This window comes from Rutidosis leptorrhynchoides, chromosome 4 (genome assembly GCF_046630445.1).
Source record: "Rutidosis leptorrhynchoides isolate AG116_Rl617_1_P2 chromosome 4, CSIRO_AGI_Rlap_v1, whole genome shotgun sequence".
In the NCBI taxonomy this organism is placed as follows: domain Eukaryota; kingdom Viridiplantae; phylum Streptophyta; class Magnoliopsida; order Asterales; family Asteraceae; genus Rutidosis; species Rutidosis leptorrhynchoides.
In genome coordinates this window covers 597,267,345-597,283,926 of record NC_092336.1, presented here as the reverse complement: position 1 = coordinate 597,283,926, position 16,582 = coordinate 597,267,345, and the positions used below count along the sequence as shown (strand labels likewise).

At 35.2% G+C, this 16,582-nt stretch overlaps 1 protein-coding gene and 1 pseudogene across 1 annotated transcript; both read left to right on the top strand.

Annotated features, from left to right (window-relative positions):
• The first annotated feature begins 6,328 nt into the window (after window positions 1-6,328).
• On the top strand, window positions 6,329-7,731 carry LOC139903912 (uncharacterized). The gene is made up of 3 exons (XM_071885836.1): window positions 6,329-6,455; window positions 7,019-7,132; window positions 7,497-7,731. The coding sequence occupies exons 1-3, from the start codon at window positions 6,429-6,431 to the stop codon at window positions 7,626-7,628; spliced, it is 273 nt and encodes a 90-aa protein (XP_071741937.1). The 5' UTR covers window positions 6,329-6,428; the 3' UTR covers window positions 7,629-7,731.
• A 1,271-nt stretch (window positions 7,732-9,002) lies between these two features.
• On the top strand, window positions 9,003-11,828 carry LOC139842941 (nucleosome assembly protein 1;3-like; annotated as a pseudogene).
• The last annotated feature ends 4,754 nt before the right edge of the window (window positions 11,829-16,582 follow it).

Sequence of the window (16,582 nt, the reverse complement as noted above, 5' to 3'; positions counted from 1 at the left end):
TGTTTTGGGGGCATGGAGGTGGAAGAGGGATAGCCATTGCGGGTTGATGAGGTGAGCATTCTTTTTGGAAGCATAATCTTTACACGATGCATTTCATGATTAGTCAATTTTCATGGCCCTTATTCATTTCGGGGTGCATTTTACATATTTTGTGTACACTTTGAGTTTGTTCGAGTAGGCTTATATTTGATATGATCGATTTATTTGATGAGTTTATGACTATCCCGTGAACCCTACATATTTGGTCAAGGTCAAGGAGGTCAAGTTCGAGTTTGTAATGATTTGATACTTTGTGATTGGTGTTTGATGACCTTCTCGTAGATGAAGTTAACTTTGACCGGGGACATGATTGGTTCGGGTAGACTTAGGCTTGAAATGTGATTGTGTTAGTATTTGAGGATTGAAGACTTGAAGATGTTCTAGTTGAAGAGATTGTTTGAAGTTGATGATGTTATTGCTTGAAGGTTTGAGTTCGAGAAGATTGAAGATCGTTTTTTATTGTTGATTGAAGAGTTTACCCAAGTCTCAAGTTCAAGTGATGATTTGAAGAATGGCAAGTGCTTTGAGGTAATACTTTGCATTTTAGCCATATTCATTTGAAATGCAAGTTTGGTTTGATCTTTATTGCATTTGAGCTTGAGACTACTAGTTTGGGTATTGATGGTTAAGTTTAGAGTGCTTGATCCTATATTGCTTGAGGACAAGCAATGTTCAAGTGTGGGGGATTTGATATTGCTCAAAATATACATATTTATCTTCGCAATATCTCCCTACTTTCGTGGCATTTCGATACGGGTTGTGATGATTAGTGAGCGGTTTGTGGTATTTAGTCGTTTCGGAACAAAAGTGGTCAAAAAGTTCATATTTATGCTAAGGAATCAACCCTTGGGTCAAGGAAATGAACCTAGTGCAGTTTTAGAGTGAAAATGAAGTTCCAGGGTCAAAAGCGCCGCTCCTAAGGTCAAAAGCGGGGCTCCTATATGCTAAAACATGTGTTAAAAAGATAAGTAGCCAAAAGCGTCGCTCCAGCACAAAAGCGTCGCTCCAGCACCCTAAAAGCGTCGCTCCTGATTTCAAAAGCGTCACTCCAGCAGCTGATTCAGCCAGAAAATTCAGCCGACCTATAAAAGCAAATTTGGGGTTTTTGAGTTAGAGAGCTGGTTCCTTAGGCCGTTTTGGAGCCCTAAAAGGGTTCCAATCATGATTCCATCAAGATGAGCCCAATTTCATGCTCCCAACTCCAATTCCATGAAGATTAGTGATAGATTCATATCATCAATTCTCCATTTTAGTGTTTATTCTCCATTTTGGGTTGTAATCTCCGCTCTACTTTACTCATTTTGCACTTATTAGTTGTAATCTTTGTTTTTCTTCATCTAGCTTTGAATTAGTTACTTGTAATCACTCAAGATGATGTTTATTGATATTTTTATGCTTATTGCTAGTGTAATCTTTGTTATGTTTGGTTAAATCACTTGTGTTTGCTTATCTATGAATCTCTAATGCATAAGATATGCCCTTAATCAATTGATTATTGTTGTTTGAATGAATTACATGATCATGTGTTGTTGAGTTGGCTAAAGATCCATTACTATGAGTTTGTTTTAGGCTTGACTTTGATTACATATGTTGAGTAGCTCTCTTAGTGATTTGAGAAGTGAATCAATGTGTGCTTCAACACCTTAGGTGATCTAGACAACTAGTTTAGGAATTGCAAGTGACTGTGTTCTTGATCTAGGTTGGTTTTTAATTTGCCTTTAGTCAACATAGTAGTGCCGATTATCTTAAGTGATTTCGATAGTTGGGGGTTTTAAGTGATTTTAACCCAAGCTCAATCTCAATGACCAAATCATGCTTAACTCGATCTTAGGATACAATGCTTATGTGAATTCGCGGAGTGTTATTTGATTTGAGGTTTAGTAGTGATGCTAAACATTTAATAGTTCAACAACTAGTGCAATAGCAATTTGGATAAAATGGGTCAATCCAAGCATAGAGAGGATTAGGTAAGTGAACACTACTTAGTTAATTGGTTTAAGTTCTTAATATTTAGTTACTCGTTACTTGTTACTAGTCTTATTTGCTAAGTTTAAGTTTGATTACTTGCGCACATTTTAGTTGTTAATAACAATCAATCAAAACCCCCCAATCAAACAAACCCTACGACAATTAATAGTTTCAATTATCCGACTTACACCGCTCTCTTGGGACGAACTTGAAACGAATACTTACATTAAAGTACTATAATGACCGGGTTCTAAGTGCTCATTAGTTGTGTGTGCTTATTTGTAGTGTTTGAATCTTGTATAAATTTAGAGGGTAAAAGATGTATTGTCACACACGCATCAACACTTTCTTGGCGTCGCTGCCATGGAGCGGTTAGCTAAGTTGGGTAGTTGGTTTAAACTTTTAGTTGTTCGATCCTTTTGTAGGAATTTCATTCTTGCAAAAGTTAATTTTTGTTTTATTTGCTTGTATTCGGAAAACGTTTGTTTGTTTGTGGTGTGATTAAGCTAGATGGCGGAGTATGATGCATTGTGTGACTACTTGATGTCAAAAATCGCGAATTATGATCAACAATTGATGGAATACTCAAGTCACATGGATATGAATAATGGTTATTTGGGCATGAATGATGACAATGGTTATTTGGGCAACTATAGTGATTATTTGGGTATGAATAATGGTTATGGGTATATGAATGATGGTTACATAGTGTGATGACCCGGAAATTTCTGACCAAATTTAAACTTAAATCTTTGTATGATTAACATTTTCGACACGATAAGCAAAGTCCGTAAAACTAAATCTCAAAATTTTTGAACTACTTTTATATATTTAAATACCCTTCGACTGTTTTCGAAGATTCGCGAACAATTATATGTAAATAGATACATATATACTATAACTTGAAAAAGTAACGATGTATTAATTGTTAGATACCGTACATTAAACTTATTGGTTTAAATATCTATTTGAATATATATGATAAGTTGAAATATTTATTATTAAAATTAATTATAAATAACTTCCAATGTGTATTTAAAACCTGATTTATGTATATCAAATAAAGATATATACATATATATAATTTCAAGTTATTTAGTAAACGATAGTAACATTCGTTTATTGATTCGATTGATATTTAAGTTAACTAAAGCGTTTAAGATGAACCAGTAAAACACTAATTTGCTACAGTATTTTCAAATTGCTACAGTACCCAAAATGCTACAGTGTTTTCGAAAATCACTATTTGCTACAGTAAAATTTACTTTGCTACAGTGAATTGCTAGGTATGAATGACAACGGTTATATGGATTCTTCGCAAGCTAATGTTGAGCCGAATGGTTATGTTGGTGCTTATGATGGTTATTATGATGACGGGGGTTATGATAATGGTTATATTAATGATTTTGTTCCCGTGGATCAACCTTGTGATTATGGTCCCATTTCTAATTTTGACTCTCTTGTTCAACCAATGGACTATTTTTATGAGGGGGATAACTCGACATGGGATTCTCCTCAATTTCAAATTCAAAATCAACAATAAGAGGAGATTGATCCGAATTTACTAGAGTTATTCTCAAACGTTGTGAGAACCCACCTTAACCGTATGGAGGTTCTAGTTCAAGAAAGAAGATATTTGAGAGAAATGTTAGAAATTCAACACGCTTCATTTCAAAGCTTAGAGAAAACCGTGTGTTCCATGCTCCCTTTAGTTGAAGATTTTGTATCCACTACCATTTCACCACCCACCTCACCCGTAGTTTCTACTTCTCGGTCAAATAATTGGGTCTTTTATGATGACGATGATGATGTAAGCTTTTATGCAAGACCGACGTAGTAGAGATTGCACAAGTACCCAAATCTTTGATAACCAATGATGAAGATGAGGATGAAGATGATGAGAAGGATAACGATGAATGTGAGGATAGTGAAGACGATGAAGAGGATGAAGATTGTGAGGATGATGAATTTGATGAAGATAATGAAAGTGATGAGGAAGATGAAGAATTAATTGAAGCTTTACCAACGCCCAATGTTTTCAAAGTCTATGATAATCCACTCGGGGTTAGTGAAGATGTTTGTGATAAGGATAATGATGAAGGTGAAGATGATGGTAAGGAGTATAATGAAGAAGTTAGTGAGAGTGATGAGGAAGATGATGACGTGAGTGAAACTTTGCCAACATCTAACGTTTTTACAATCCATGATAATCCACTTGATGATGGAAAGTATGATAGTGATGATGAAAGTGAAGATGATGATGATGATGATGATGAAGGAGATGAAGTTGAGAATATCATACCTGAAACTTTCAAAGTGTATAACAATCCTCTCAGGTATGGTATAGATGATTTTAAGGAGGTTTTGCAACCCGGGGTTGATGATTCGTGTTTGTGTGAGCCGATTAAGAAAGCGAACCTCGTGTTCAAAACCGTGTTTGGAAGAAAGTCAATTGTTGACTCTTGGGTTGGTTCAATCTTCTTCATTTAAATAAAGAAGATTATTCTCTTGTTATACACCACCCGAGGGGTTAATGATTGGCTCACTCTCTTGATTCGTGGAACTTTTTCCACCGATTTCACATGTCGTCCGATAAAGTGTGGGGGAGAACCACCCCGATAAGGAATGTTGAGAAGACGGGGACGAGTCAAGATAAAGACTCGTTAATCAAAATCAAAGCTAAAGGAAGTATGGCGATGCGGATATGTGATGATAACTTCATGCAATTTGACAATTACTTGTGGAAATGGCCTTTAGTCTCGGGTACTTCGATTTCTTTTCCAATTTTGCCCACTCGAATTTATTACTTTATTTTAATTTCATGTAATGAGGGCATTACATGATCTCAAGTGGGGGGGGGGGGGAGATAAATTTTCGTGGACTTAACTTTAAACAAAATTATGACCTAATTTTTAAATTTTCCTAAGTGTTTTGTTGAATTGTTGAAAAGTTTTGGTCAAAATTAAGCCATAGCTTACCTTGTTTTGAATGGTTAAAGTTCCATTCATTTTTTGTTTCAAGTTTCAACTTGAATGGTTAAAGTTCCATTCAAGTGTGGGGGAAGTAAAGTCTTCCCGATTTTAAAAAATTCGGTGGTTAAAGTCCACCCTCTTATGTTTCAAAAATAAACTTGAACGGTTAATTCACTTGGTGTAGGAGACTTTCTAATCTACACCATTTTACATTTAGCTATGCTAAGTGCCGTGGGAAGAGGAGCCTTGAGCTTCACAAAATGCTATCCTTTTTAGGAGCAATGGCTTCGTGCTTGATTACTCTCACGAGTTCACTGCAACTCATCTCTTGTTAAAATCACTCTAATGTAATTGATATATATTTCCTTGAGATACTCTTTTTTTTAACAGCAATTCGGATCACCCATGAGGACTAAACCACCCACGCGTACTACCCGCAGTTGCATAACCCGCCCCCAACTGCTGCTCAAGAGGAAATTCGGCCCAATACGAGGGCATGAGCGGTAAACCCCCCTCCCCACTGCCCCCGCAACGCGATGTGCGAAAGGCACCCTTGGGTGGAATTCAAGGGTTAAGGGGCAACCTTGTGTGCAATGTTGCACCCTACGGAAATCGAACTCTCGACCTCTCGTTAAGAGAGGCAGACCACTATCACACAATCTACACCACAAGGTTTCTTTGAGATCACTTTTGACACTTTAAAAGAACGAGTATGCAAAAGGTGAGTTGAATTGTTATGCAAATGACAGGTGATATTGCCAAAAGAAATCTGCTCAGAAAAACACGAGCTTATAAGTTATAACCGTGTAGGGATCAGTGCAAATGTTGTATAAATTTTGCCCTTTCTTTTAATCCGTTCATGTTGAGTCAAACTCAAGTTTTTAAAATCTTAACATGATAAGAGAACTTGGATATTAAGTTTTAGAATTAAAAATACTCTATAAAAATACTCAAAAGCAATATAGTGATAATACATGCATTTAATAAGTCGGCTATTACAAGCATGCAAGTCGGTTGTTTATGTTTATGTAAGTCGGTTGTTTAGTTATGTTGATTTTTTTAGTTTCGTTTTTCTGATTATGTTTTGCTGTGTTCGTTGTGTTTCTTTAGTTTTGGTCCTTTTGGACGGCGAGACTCGTGATTATATAACTCTTACTCTTGGTGTAGTTGGTTTCGTTTTGCCGTATTTCGTTGTTGTTAGTATTTGATAAGCTCTTTCATTTTTTATGAAAATTACTTAATTAATGGAGTATACTTTATTTTTATTTTCCGACAATAAAATGAAAAAAGAAAAAGAAAAAAAAAAAAAAAAAAAAAAAAAACTTAACAATAATAAAAGACCTGCCCTAAATTGAACTCGATTTCTTTATTCTAAACGACCCGACCTCCATCTCTACCAGAATCACAGCTTCGTGATATTTTTTCAGGGCGAAAGAGATAAGAGAAACAATGTCGATAATTCATGATGATTACGAGGTCTGATCAAATCTAATTTTGTTATCCCTCTACACAATTTAATTTATCAAAATACTTTCTGTTTATCTGCTAAACCCTAGATTTCTTTTGTGTATATTTTACATATATTCTACGAATTGATTCGTTGTTTTATGTATTTATATCTTGTGTGTTTTTTTGGTTGTATCATTATCTTAATCTATTTTAATGAATTTATGAAGAACGATCAAATCCACGAAGAGAGTTTAATCTCTATGACAATTATTGTTTGTAATCAAATCGTAATAAATCGCTAGTATGAATATAGTTTTATCTTAGTTTACATGATCAATCTTTTTTAACTAGTAAAATTAAATGATTCGCAGACTAATTCATGTGAATGAATTGCTATTGTGATATCGAATTTGGATTGGTACCTATTTTTCCTATAAATTTGGTTATAATAAAGCTGAGGAACATATTTGATCAAAAAAGGGAGATGAGATTTTAATGGTTCTCATTTAGAAGTTATTATAGTGTGTTCTGCAGATTGGAAATATCACAAGTTGAGAGTAATTATGTAAAAACATAAACATTGATCGCAGGTTGAGCAGAAGAAGCAAAGTGCTGCAGATGTTACATTTCAATATTCAAATTTTGTAATGGCTTGTATTGGATTTCAGGCCCGACCTTGTGACATGAGGCTGCATTTGATGAAGGTACTTTAGATTACAATGTTTTTTTATATGGATACAGTCATATTCATTTCATTATTTCTTTCATGTACTATATTCATATGGAAGTAGTAAATTATTGGTAGACGAGTCTCATTGAAAGGAACAAGGAGCATATCCTTCTCTCATTATATCATAGAATGCTTTATATAATGTATGTACAGGCCCATTTTGAATCTTGTCAACCTGAATCGATATCTATATTCGTGCAGTGATTTGAATATATCAAAATTTCGATTATTAATAAAAGCAGATATACTCGTTACCATGTATGTTCACCCTACACCATGGTTGTTTGCTCATTGGTTCTTGAATATATTGAAATGATGATGAACGAAATGTTGTTCAGGAGATATCAGGGATGCCAACTTCGCTAAAGAGGGAGACGACCCAAGTAGCTGCATCTTCTGATGCAATGGGGGAAACTTCAAGTTCCGGTACTGCAAGACTTGAGAAGGACGACAGTTTTCGGGCCTTATAGCAACATTAATGATCATGGTTTTGAGAATATGTTTTAGATATTTGTATTGTGACTTTTTGTGTTTCTATGCGGAGAGTTCGTTATCTTGATTAGTTGCCTCTACTTACCTATTGATTTCATCAAAATGTTTGTACTCTTATGTTGGTGAAGCACTTAAGCTTGAAACAAACGTTTGCAAAGTGCTGCAGATGTTACATTTCATATTAATCATATATTAGAAAATACTACTCATATAACATTTTTTGAAAATCGAATGAATATCCGTTAATATGCTTAATCCATTGGATACCGATATAGATGGATGAACTGAAATTAAATAAATATGAATATAGATATGGATAAAAAAAAACTAAATGAATATGGATATGGTTATAGCATAGCCTCAACCGATCCATTATCATCCCTAGTTGCAATGATTTTGGGGTGGCCGCAAAACGGATAGTCCTTCCTAGTTAGTCAGTTAAAAAAAGTTGGATACTCAGAATAATAAATAAAATGAAAAAAGGGAACATATTTGTATTAGATTAGGGAGGTGATTTTCACACACCACTTTTGATCTATGTACACTTTTGTCTTATAAAATCACAGTTATACTCCTAAGAAGTTGAACTTATATTATTATTGTAATTATAATTAAGGGTAAAATAGAAAAATAGGTGTACATGGATCAAAAGTGATATGTGAGAATCACCTCTCACATTAGATTAGAATACCAATCGTATTTATAGATTTTACTTTAAAATGCTGCAACTGCATTTTTATTCCAAAGCAAAAGAATATAAATTTGATTTTAAAAAAAAAATATAAGCAAAGAATAAATTGATAGTAAAAAACATTACACATTCGAATTAATCAGTTTATTCATACATGTTTGTAAAAATATAATGAAGAATGCTCTTATCCATATCGAACAACAATCAAAAAGAAAAGTAAAAACAGATTGTAGCAAGCAAATATTCCATTTTTTATTTTTATTATTATTACCATCGGGTATTATTATTACTATCGGGTCGAGTATACGGGTCGGGTAAATGGGGGCGGGTTGACGGGTCTATATGCAATCCCGGACCCGACCCGTAACCAGAATTATTATAAATAATAAAATCCATATCCGGCTCACGATCTGAATACGCGGACCTCAACCCGGCCCAAAAGTGTCGGGTTTCGAGTTTATCCATCGGGTACGGGTCTTTTTGACATCCCATATCAATATAAACTCTACAAGGCTTTTACTATAAACCCACGAATTTCTAAACCTGCATAATTCGTAATCGTCTCTCTTCTTTCTTATTTTCGTCCACCTTAAATCCTCTCTTCTTCGATTGAAGTTTTTACACAATTCCACCTCTTCAACCTCCCTTCCAAATTCTGGCTATGGGCAACAATAAGAAAGAGCAGCAAGACGTGTCTGATGTCGTCTCCTTACCGTCCGCCCCCACCGGTACCTTCACTTTCCGTCTCTAAGCTACGTACCCTCGCTAACGTATAAATACAAGTACGTACCTTATTATAGTGACACTAACAGTATTTGTTTCGGTAATTATTTTGTAGCACTTACTGATAAGGATCGTGCTTGCCTCATAATCGCTCTAAAGGTTTTAATCATTTGCTACATACGGTGTTTATTATGATAATAATGATCGATGATAATTTACTAATTTTTATGTATCTTTATTCCGTATGAATGATTTATTAACAGAATAAACTTCAAAACTTATGTGAAGAACAAAACTTCGATGTACCTGAGAATTTGACTCCAACAGTTAGAAAAAAAGTTCAGGTTTGAAGAGACATTCAGGTAATACGAGATTAATTTTTTTTTCTTCGCATGTTGAAAGTTTATAAGCAAAAATCCGCTAGCAAGAAGCTAGAACCGGGCTAAATAACAAAAACCATTACAATAGGAGATTAATTGCTTATTATTATTATATAGTTACAGAGGTTAATATACTACTCCATTATTATTGTTACTATTGTTATTAATAAATTGATAATTAATTAATAATAGTATTTGAATCATGTATAGTTATATATGACTTTTAATGTACATGTTCTTATGCTTCATTTAGTGTATATCATGCATCACAATCTGAAATTGATGAACCAGCACATAAAAATTTGCTCAATGCTAATTGTTTTCGTTTTGCTTTCAGATCGAACATGATGAGTTGGATGCAAAGTTTTTTGAAGAGATAGCAGCGTTGGAGTTGAATTATCAGAAACACTATGAGGCACTATACTCAAAGGTATATATGGATATAAATTCTGCTGAATATTGGAACAACAGGTTCACAAAAACAATTTTAATATGTGACCTAAATAATTACAGTATGTTCAAAAATTAAAATGCAGAGATATGATATAGTGAATGGTCTTGTTGAAGTTGATGAAGTAAATAATAAAGAAGCTGCAACTGACCAGGCAACTGACAAAGAAGGTAACATACTTCCTATATGATATGACCTGGCTTTTAAAATACTATGCATTTAGACCCCTACTCATTTGTTACTGTCTTTTAACAACCTGCTTTAATTTGTTAATCTTAACAATTTTCAGAAAATGGTGTGTCTGAGTTTTGGCTAATGGCAATGAAGAACAACGAATCATTGGCGCGGATGGTAGGAACTTGTTACTAAGCATTACTTTTTGCTATATGATATTGATTTTTACACTGAATTAAATATTGACAATGTCGATCATCAGATCTTTGAACAAGATGAAGATGCTCTAAAATATCTGAAGGATATCAAGTGGTGCAGAATTAACAACCCCGACAGTTTTAAGCTTGAGTTCTTTTTTGATGCCAATCCATATTTTAACAACTCAGTTTTGACAATAGTATATGATGATATGTTTTATCTCGGTGACAGTGACCCTGTTTTTTTTCCAAATAATGCAACACGGTAATATTTTAAATTGTAATCATATTTCGTTCTACATTCTTACTATTATAGACTTGTTTTTTATTGACTCCATGTTATGCTTGTATGTTGCAGGACACGCATTGAATGGTTACCGGGGAAATGTTTAACACACAAGATTTTAAAGAAGGGATCGGCAAGGGGAAGGCGAAGAAGCTTCTTTCATTTCTTTAATCCTCCACAACGTGCGGTAGATTATGATAATATTGATATAAGGGAGGTATGATCTTTCTTTTTAATGCTCATTCTCATTTTTGAGTCAATAAGTACCATATTTCGTTCTAGTAAGTTGCAAGAGGACACTTTAACGGGTCGAAAGATGGTCAAAGTATTTTGTTAAAGCATAGAACCTTCTAAAACAATTTTATGTAAAAAAAATATTACACTTTTAGATAGTACTTTTTTTTTTTATCTTCTAATTGTATTTAACATGGTATTTGTTAGACTCGTCACCCAACCACGCCTATAATTGATGGATATTCATGTATATGCTAAACGTTACTTGTTATATATTATATACACCTATAATAATAATAATATTTTTCAGGTTGAAAACCTTCGCGAGCGACTTTACGAGCGACGGCGCAATCACTATGACATTGGGTGAGTAATACATCATCATTTATATTGTTTACTTAGAGAACTTAACAAGATAGCCTTTTATTTTATTTTTACCAAACTTCATCAAGAATTCTTTACTAAGAGAACATGAAATCCAGAAATTGGCTCTCTGTGACACCTAAACTCGCATCTGCGTTTGAATCCTCACATTTGATATGATGATTTTACCTACTATGCAGTTTAATCATACGAGACAAAATTATCCCGCATGCAGTTTCCTGGTTCACGTGTGGGGATGTTAAGGAGGAGGATGAGGTTGATGGTACAGAAGAAGACGACTATGACGTATGCATTTTAATGTTTTAATAACTTAATCAGTAACTATATCTTTCCAATAATTCCTTATCTGTTTCTATTTTATAAATTTTGGTCATTTATGGGAATGGATATGCATTTGAATGCATGTTGGGCCTTAAATAGAGTTGTAAACGAGTCAAGCCTTAGCTTGATAGCGTTGCCGTTTGGCTCGTTTAATTTTTAACTTAAGTAAAGTTGTAAACTTTTAGGTCCCTATTAAAATATATTAAGATAGTGCCATTGTTGACTTGATAATTTCTTGTAGGAGATGAATTCATGTGTTACTAGTTTGTCGATGTTGGAACTGCAGAAAGGAAGCGTTCCACAAACTGGAGCTGATTGTAAGCAACCCAAACTTTAAAGGCATGATAAAGTTTGGAAGTTTTGGTTAAGAATTTTGGCTTATTTTCTTTAGACTTTTAATATCTGCGTATATTCTTCGCATACTATTCATGACAGTTGAGAGAGAGTGTGTGAGAAATACTTTGATGGTCTTAAAAATTTGACTGTTTTTCAATGGTGTTACTATTGATGGTCTTGAACTATTGATTGTTGTTTACTTGTTCAATGGTATTACGTACTATGCTATGTTGGACGCAAGAAAATGACCCTTGTGATGATAACGTGAGGGTATGTTAGAAATCGGGTATGAATTGACTGCCGGATTCGTTCTTGAATCGTGTAATCACTATCTCTATAAAGTATTTCGACCCTACGATTGTCTCGGTTGCACGAAATCTTTAAAGGGATCAAACAAGAACGCAATCAGTGTTTTTGGCAACGAAATCACTGATCAAATTGTTAGAGAATATGTGTGTGTTTCTGTTGGTTTGATGAATGCAGAATTAATGAACAAAAAAAACGTCCATAAACTGTTATAGGAATACAGTTAAACCGAAAGGGTGTAACCCTTCAATTTTGGAAGGAAAAATCGGTTATACCAAAAGGCATACCCGTTCGCCGACACTTATTCGAATGCAACTTTTCTAGTTAACGAATAGTGCAATTTCTGTTGAGGTTTCGGGGCGCTGCCCCGAGCCCCGCGAGGGGCGCTGCCCCTTGGACCCCGCAAGGGGGCGCAGCCCCCTTGACCCCCACGTTTTGCGCGACAGTTAGCAGCCAACTCTTACGGGGGTGTACTCCACACTCTCCGAACCCGTTGGTAAGTATAACTAGCTAACACCTGCATTCAAGTAAATCGCAACTAACTAAAATGTACGTTGGATGACACTAAAATCACCAACAAATCCCCCCCCCCCGTTTTAGTGTAATCATTGATTTACTAAAATAACTAAACAAACAAAACAAGCTAATGCATAAATGGAAATGTTCGTGAAGAATTGAATTTCCACTTAGTATAATATTTACGAGAATTCGAAAATCAGGGTGTTCACGAGGAATTGAACCCTTCAATTCATATGAAAACTATAAAATAATATACACATCAGTTTCTTACATATCCCTAAGACAATCTTGACACTATTATAAGCCATGTGTCTCAATCCTTCAGTGAACATATTGGCAGCTAAGTCCAAAGGTCAATTGAAGCGACAAAACTTCATGCTCACATAGGTAGTCCTTTTACATCTTGCACCTGCATATGCAATTTTTCAAAAGAACTATTAAGAAGAATAACTTCAACCTAACTCAACTTGCAGGTCTAAACACATATTTTGGGATCATAATTTTATGTGTTTTAATCTTCAGAAAGTAAGCTTACCTCATTGAATTCAGCTTCTAGCGTTGTACTAGAAGGGAATTGGGCGTCTCACTTTGGAAGATCTATGTGGACTTCAATCCCACTCCAATAGCCGACTTGTGTACTAAGTCTCGGGCTAACGCTTTTGTCAAGTGATCCGCTAAGTTTTGTTGTGATCTAACGAAACTTACGGATATCACTCCATGTGAAATCAGCTCGCGAACCATACTGTGTCTAACACCTAAGTGTCTAGACTTTCCATTGTACATTTGGCTATAAGCCTTAGCCAAAGTAGCTTCACTATCACAACGGATGGAAATAGGAGATATTGGCTTTGGCCACAAAGGAATTTCATGAATCAGATTCCTCAACCAATCAGCTTCCTTATCAGCTGCAGCTAAAGCTACAAATTCAGACTCCATGGTTGAATTTGTAATGCATGTTTGCTTCTTAGAAGCCCATGATATAGCACCTCCTCCAAGTAGGAATATCCAACCAGTCGTAGACGAATGATCTTCGACGTTGGTTATCCAACTTGCATCTGAATATCTTTCTAAGACTGAAGGGAACCCAGTATAAGCGATAACATAATCCATAGTACCCTTTATATACTTTAATACTCTAACCACAGCACGCCAATGAGTAGCATTCGGATTACTAGTAAACCTACTCAGTTTTCCCACTATGAAAGCAATATCGGGGCATGTGCTTGTCATAGCATACATCAAACATCCAATTGCTCGAGAGTATTCAAGCTGTGATACAGCTTTACCCGAATGGGGCATAAGCTTCACAGTTGTATCAACGGGAGTATTCAAGGGAGAACATTGATCACACTTGAACCGTTTCAGAATCTTCTCAATATAATGAGATTGTGTGATCGTGATACCTCTATTATCCCTTTTAATCCTTATGCCTAGGATTACATCCGCCACTCCCATGTCCTTCATGGAGAACTTCGAAGATAAAAACTCCTTTGTTCTATCAACTTGATCTTGGTCAGTACCAAAGATCAGCATGTCATCCACGTATAAGCAAATGATCACACCTTTTCCGGATTGATCGAATTTGCTATATACACATTTGTCAGATTGATTTAGTACAAAACCATTAGACAACACCACATCATCAAACTTCTGATGCCACTACTCGGGAGCTTGTTTCAGCCCGTACAATGATTTAACCAACTTGCACACCTTATGCTCTTGTCCTGGCATAACAAACCCTTCTGGTTGTCTCATATACACTTCCTCTTCCAAATCACCATTCAAGAATGCTGTTTTGACATCCATTTGATGGATCACTAGATCATACGTAGCAGCAAGTGCTATTAACAATCTAATAGTAGTGATACGAGCAACAAGAGCATATGTATCGAAATAATCAATACTCTCCTTTTGTTTAAAGCCTTGGATGACCAATCTAGCTTTAAACTTATCAATTGTGCCATCGACTTTCATCTTCTTCTTGAAGATCCACTTGTTTCCCAAAGGTTTGCATCCCGGTGGTAAATCTATTAATACCCAAGTATTATTCTCCAAAATAGAACTCATCTCGTCGTCAATTGCTTCTTTCCAAAAAGCAACGTCACGAGATTTCATAGCCTCATCAAAGGTTCTGGGATTATCATCTATACTATAACAGTAAGACAATTGTGATTTAGCACAATCTCTCGATCCTTCAACTAAGTAAAGTTGAAAATCAGAACCATACGATTTGGGTGTCCTAGTTCTAGTACCCCTACGAGGTTCTAGTGACTGACTTGGAATTTCTTCCAGGTTAACTCCTTGTGTAGTCTCATTTGAATGAGAAATCACGTCCCTTGGTCTGGGTATTGATGTAAAACGGGATTCATCAAATATTGCATCTCTTGATTCTATAACGGTGTTAATCGAAATAGAATCATTAGGTTCTATCACATAAAACCTATAGGCTTTGGAATGCTCAGCATATCCAATAAAGATGAAATCATTACCTCTTTCACCCAAAGTTTTCCTTTTGGGTTCGGTTAATCTTACAATTGCCCGACAACCCCAAACTCGCAAATAATGCAAGTTTGGTTGCTTCTTGTACCAAAGTTCGTAAGGAGTCGTGATTCCTTTGTTATTGGGAACTCTATTCAAAATGTAGCAAGCCGTTAACATGGCTTCTCCCCAAAAATCGTCACTCAAACCAGAATAGGACATCATGGAATTAACCATTTCTTCGAGAGACCTATTTTTCCTCTCTGCTACACCATTTTGTTGTGGTGTATAAGGAGCTGTAGTTTGATGGATTATCCCTACAGACTGGAAATAGATCGGATCATAATACTCACCACCTCTATCAGTGCGCAAAGTTTTAATTAAACCATTTTGTTGTAATTTCACTTCAGTCTTATAGATTTTAAACTTCTCTAAGGCCTCATCTTTAGTATGCAAAAGATAAACATAACAGAACCTAGACGCATCATCTATAAACGTGATTACATACTTCTTATTACCTAAAGAAGGTGTAGCATGAAAATCACAAAGATCACTATGAATTAGTTCTAAATTCAAAGATTTCCTGTTTATGGTATTAAAAGGATGTCTCGTAATTTTATTCAACACACATGTATTACATTTGTCAATACACTTTTCAAAAGTCGGTATTAAATTCACTTTAGACATGTTTTTCATTCTTCTTTGATGTACATGTCCTAGTCGAGCATGCCATAAACTATAATCATTTGAATTAGAACCAATCATGCAAGCAGAATTATCAACAACAGGAACATTCTTGAGATTCAACATAAACATACCATTATTATAGTATCCAAATCCAATAAACATGCCACCCTTCGACAAGATATACTTGTCGGATTTAAATACTTGTTTATAACCACACTTATTTAATATAGGATTGGAAATCAGATTCTTTCTCAACCCAGGAGCATACACAACATTATTTAAAGTAATTGTCTTATCAGAACTAATTTGTAAAACAACATCCACACGACCAAGGACAGGAGTGACTGATTCGTTCCCCATGTGAAGCACATCATCATCAGGTTGAAATGTCTTAAACCAACTGTGACGATCGCTCCAAATCCATCTAGACGAACACGTCATTCATCGATTTCATTGCGAGGTATTTGACCTCTATATGATACGTTTTGTAAACATTGCATTCTTTTGAAAAGGCACGCCATAAATGAATATTTAAATCAAAGGTTTTCGACATCTGATGATTTCTACATATAGACAATCACCATAAATAATAGTTTACAACAGTACTTCCGTTGACAATGTAGTCAAAATAAGATACATGGTGATGATTTGGTGAATGCAACGTTTCCTTGAAAAATATGCCATGTAAGACTCCATGCACATAGCTTGTCTAACATATAAGCAAACAGCGGAAGACTTCTAGGGTGGAACACAAGATTTTAGTTG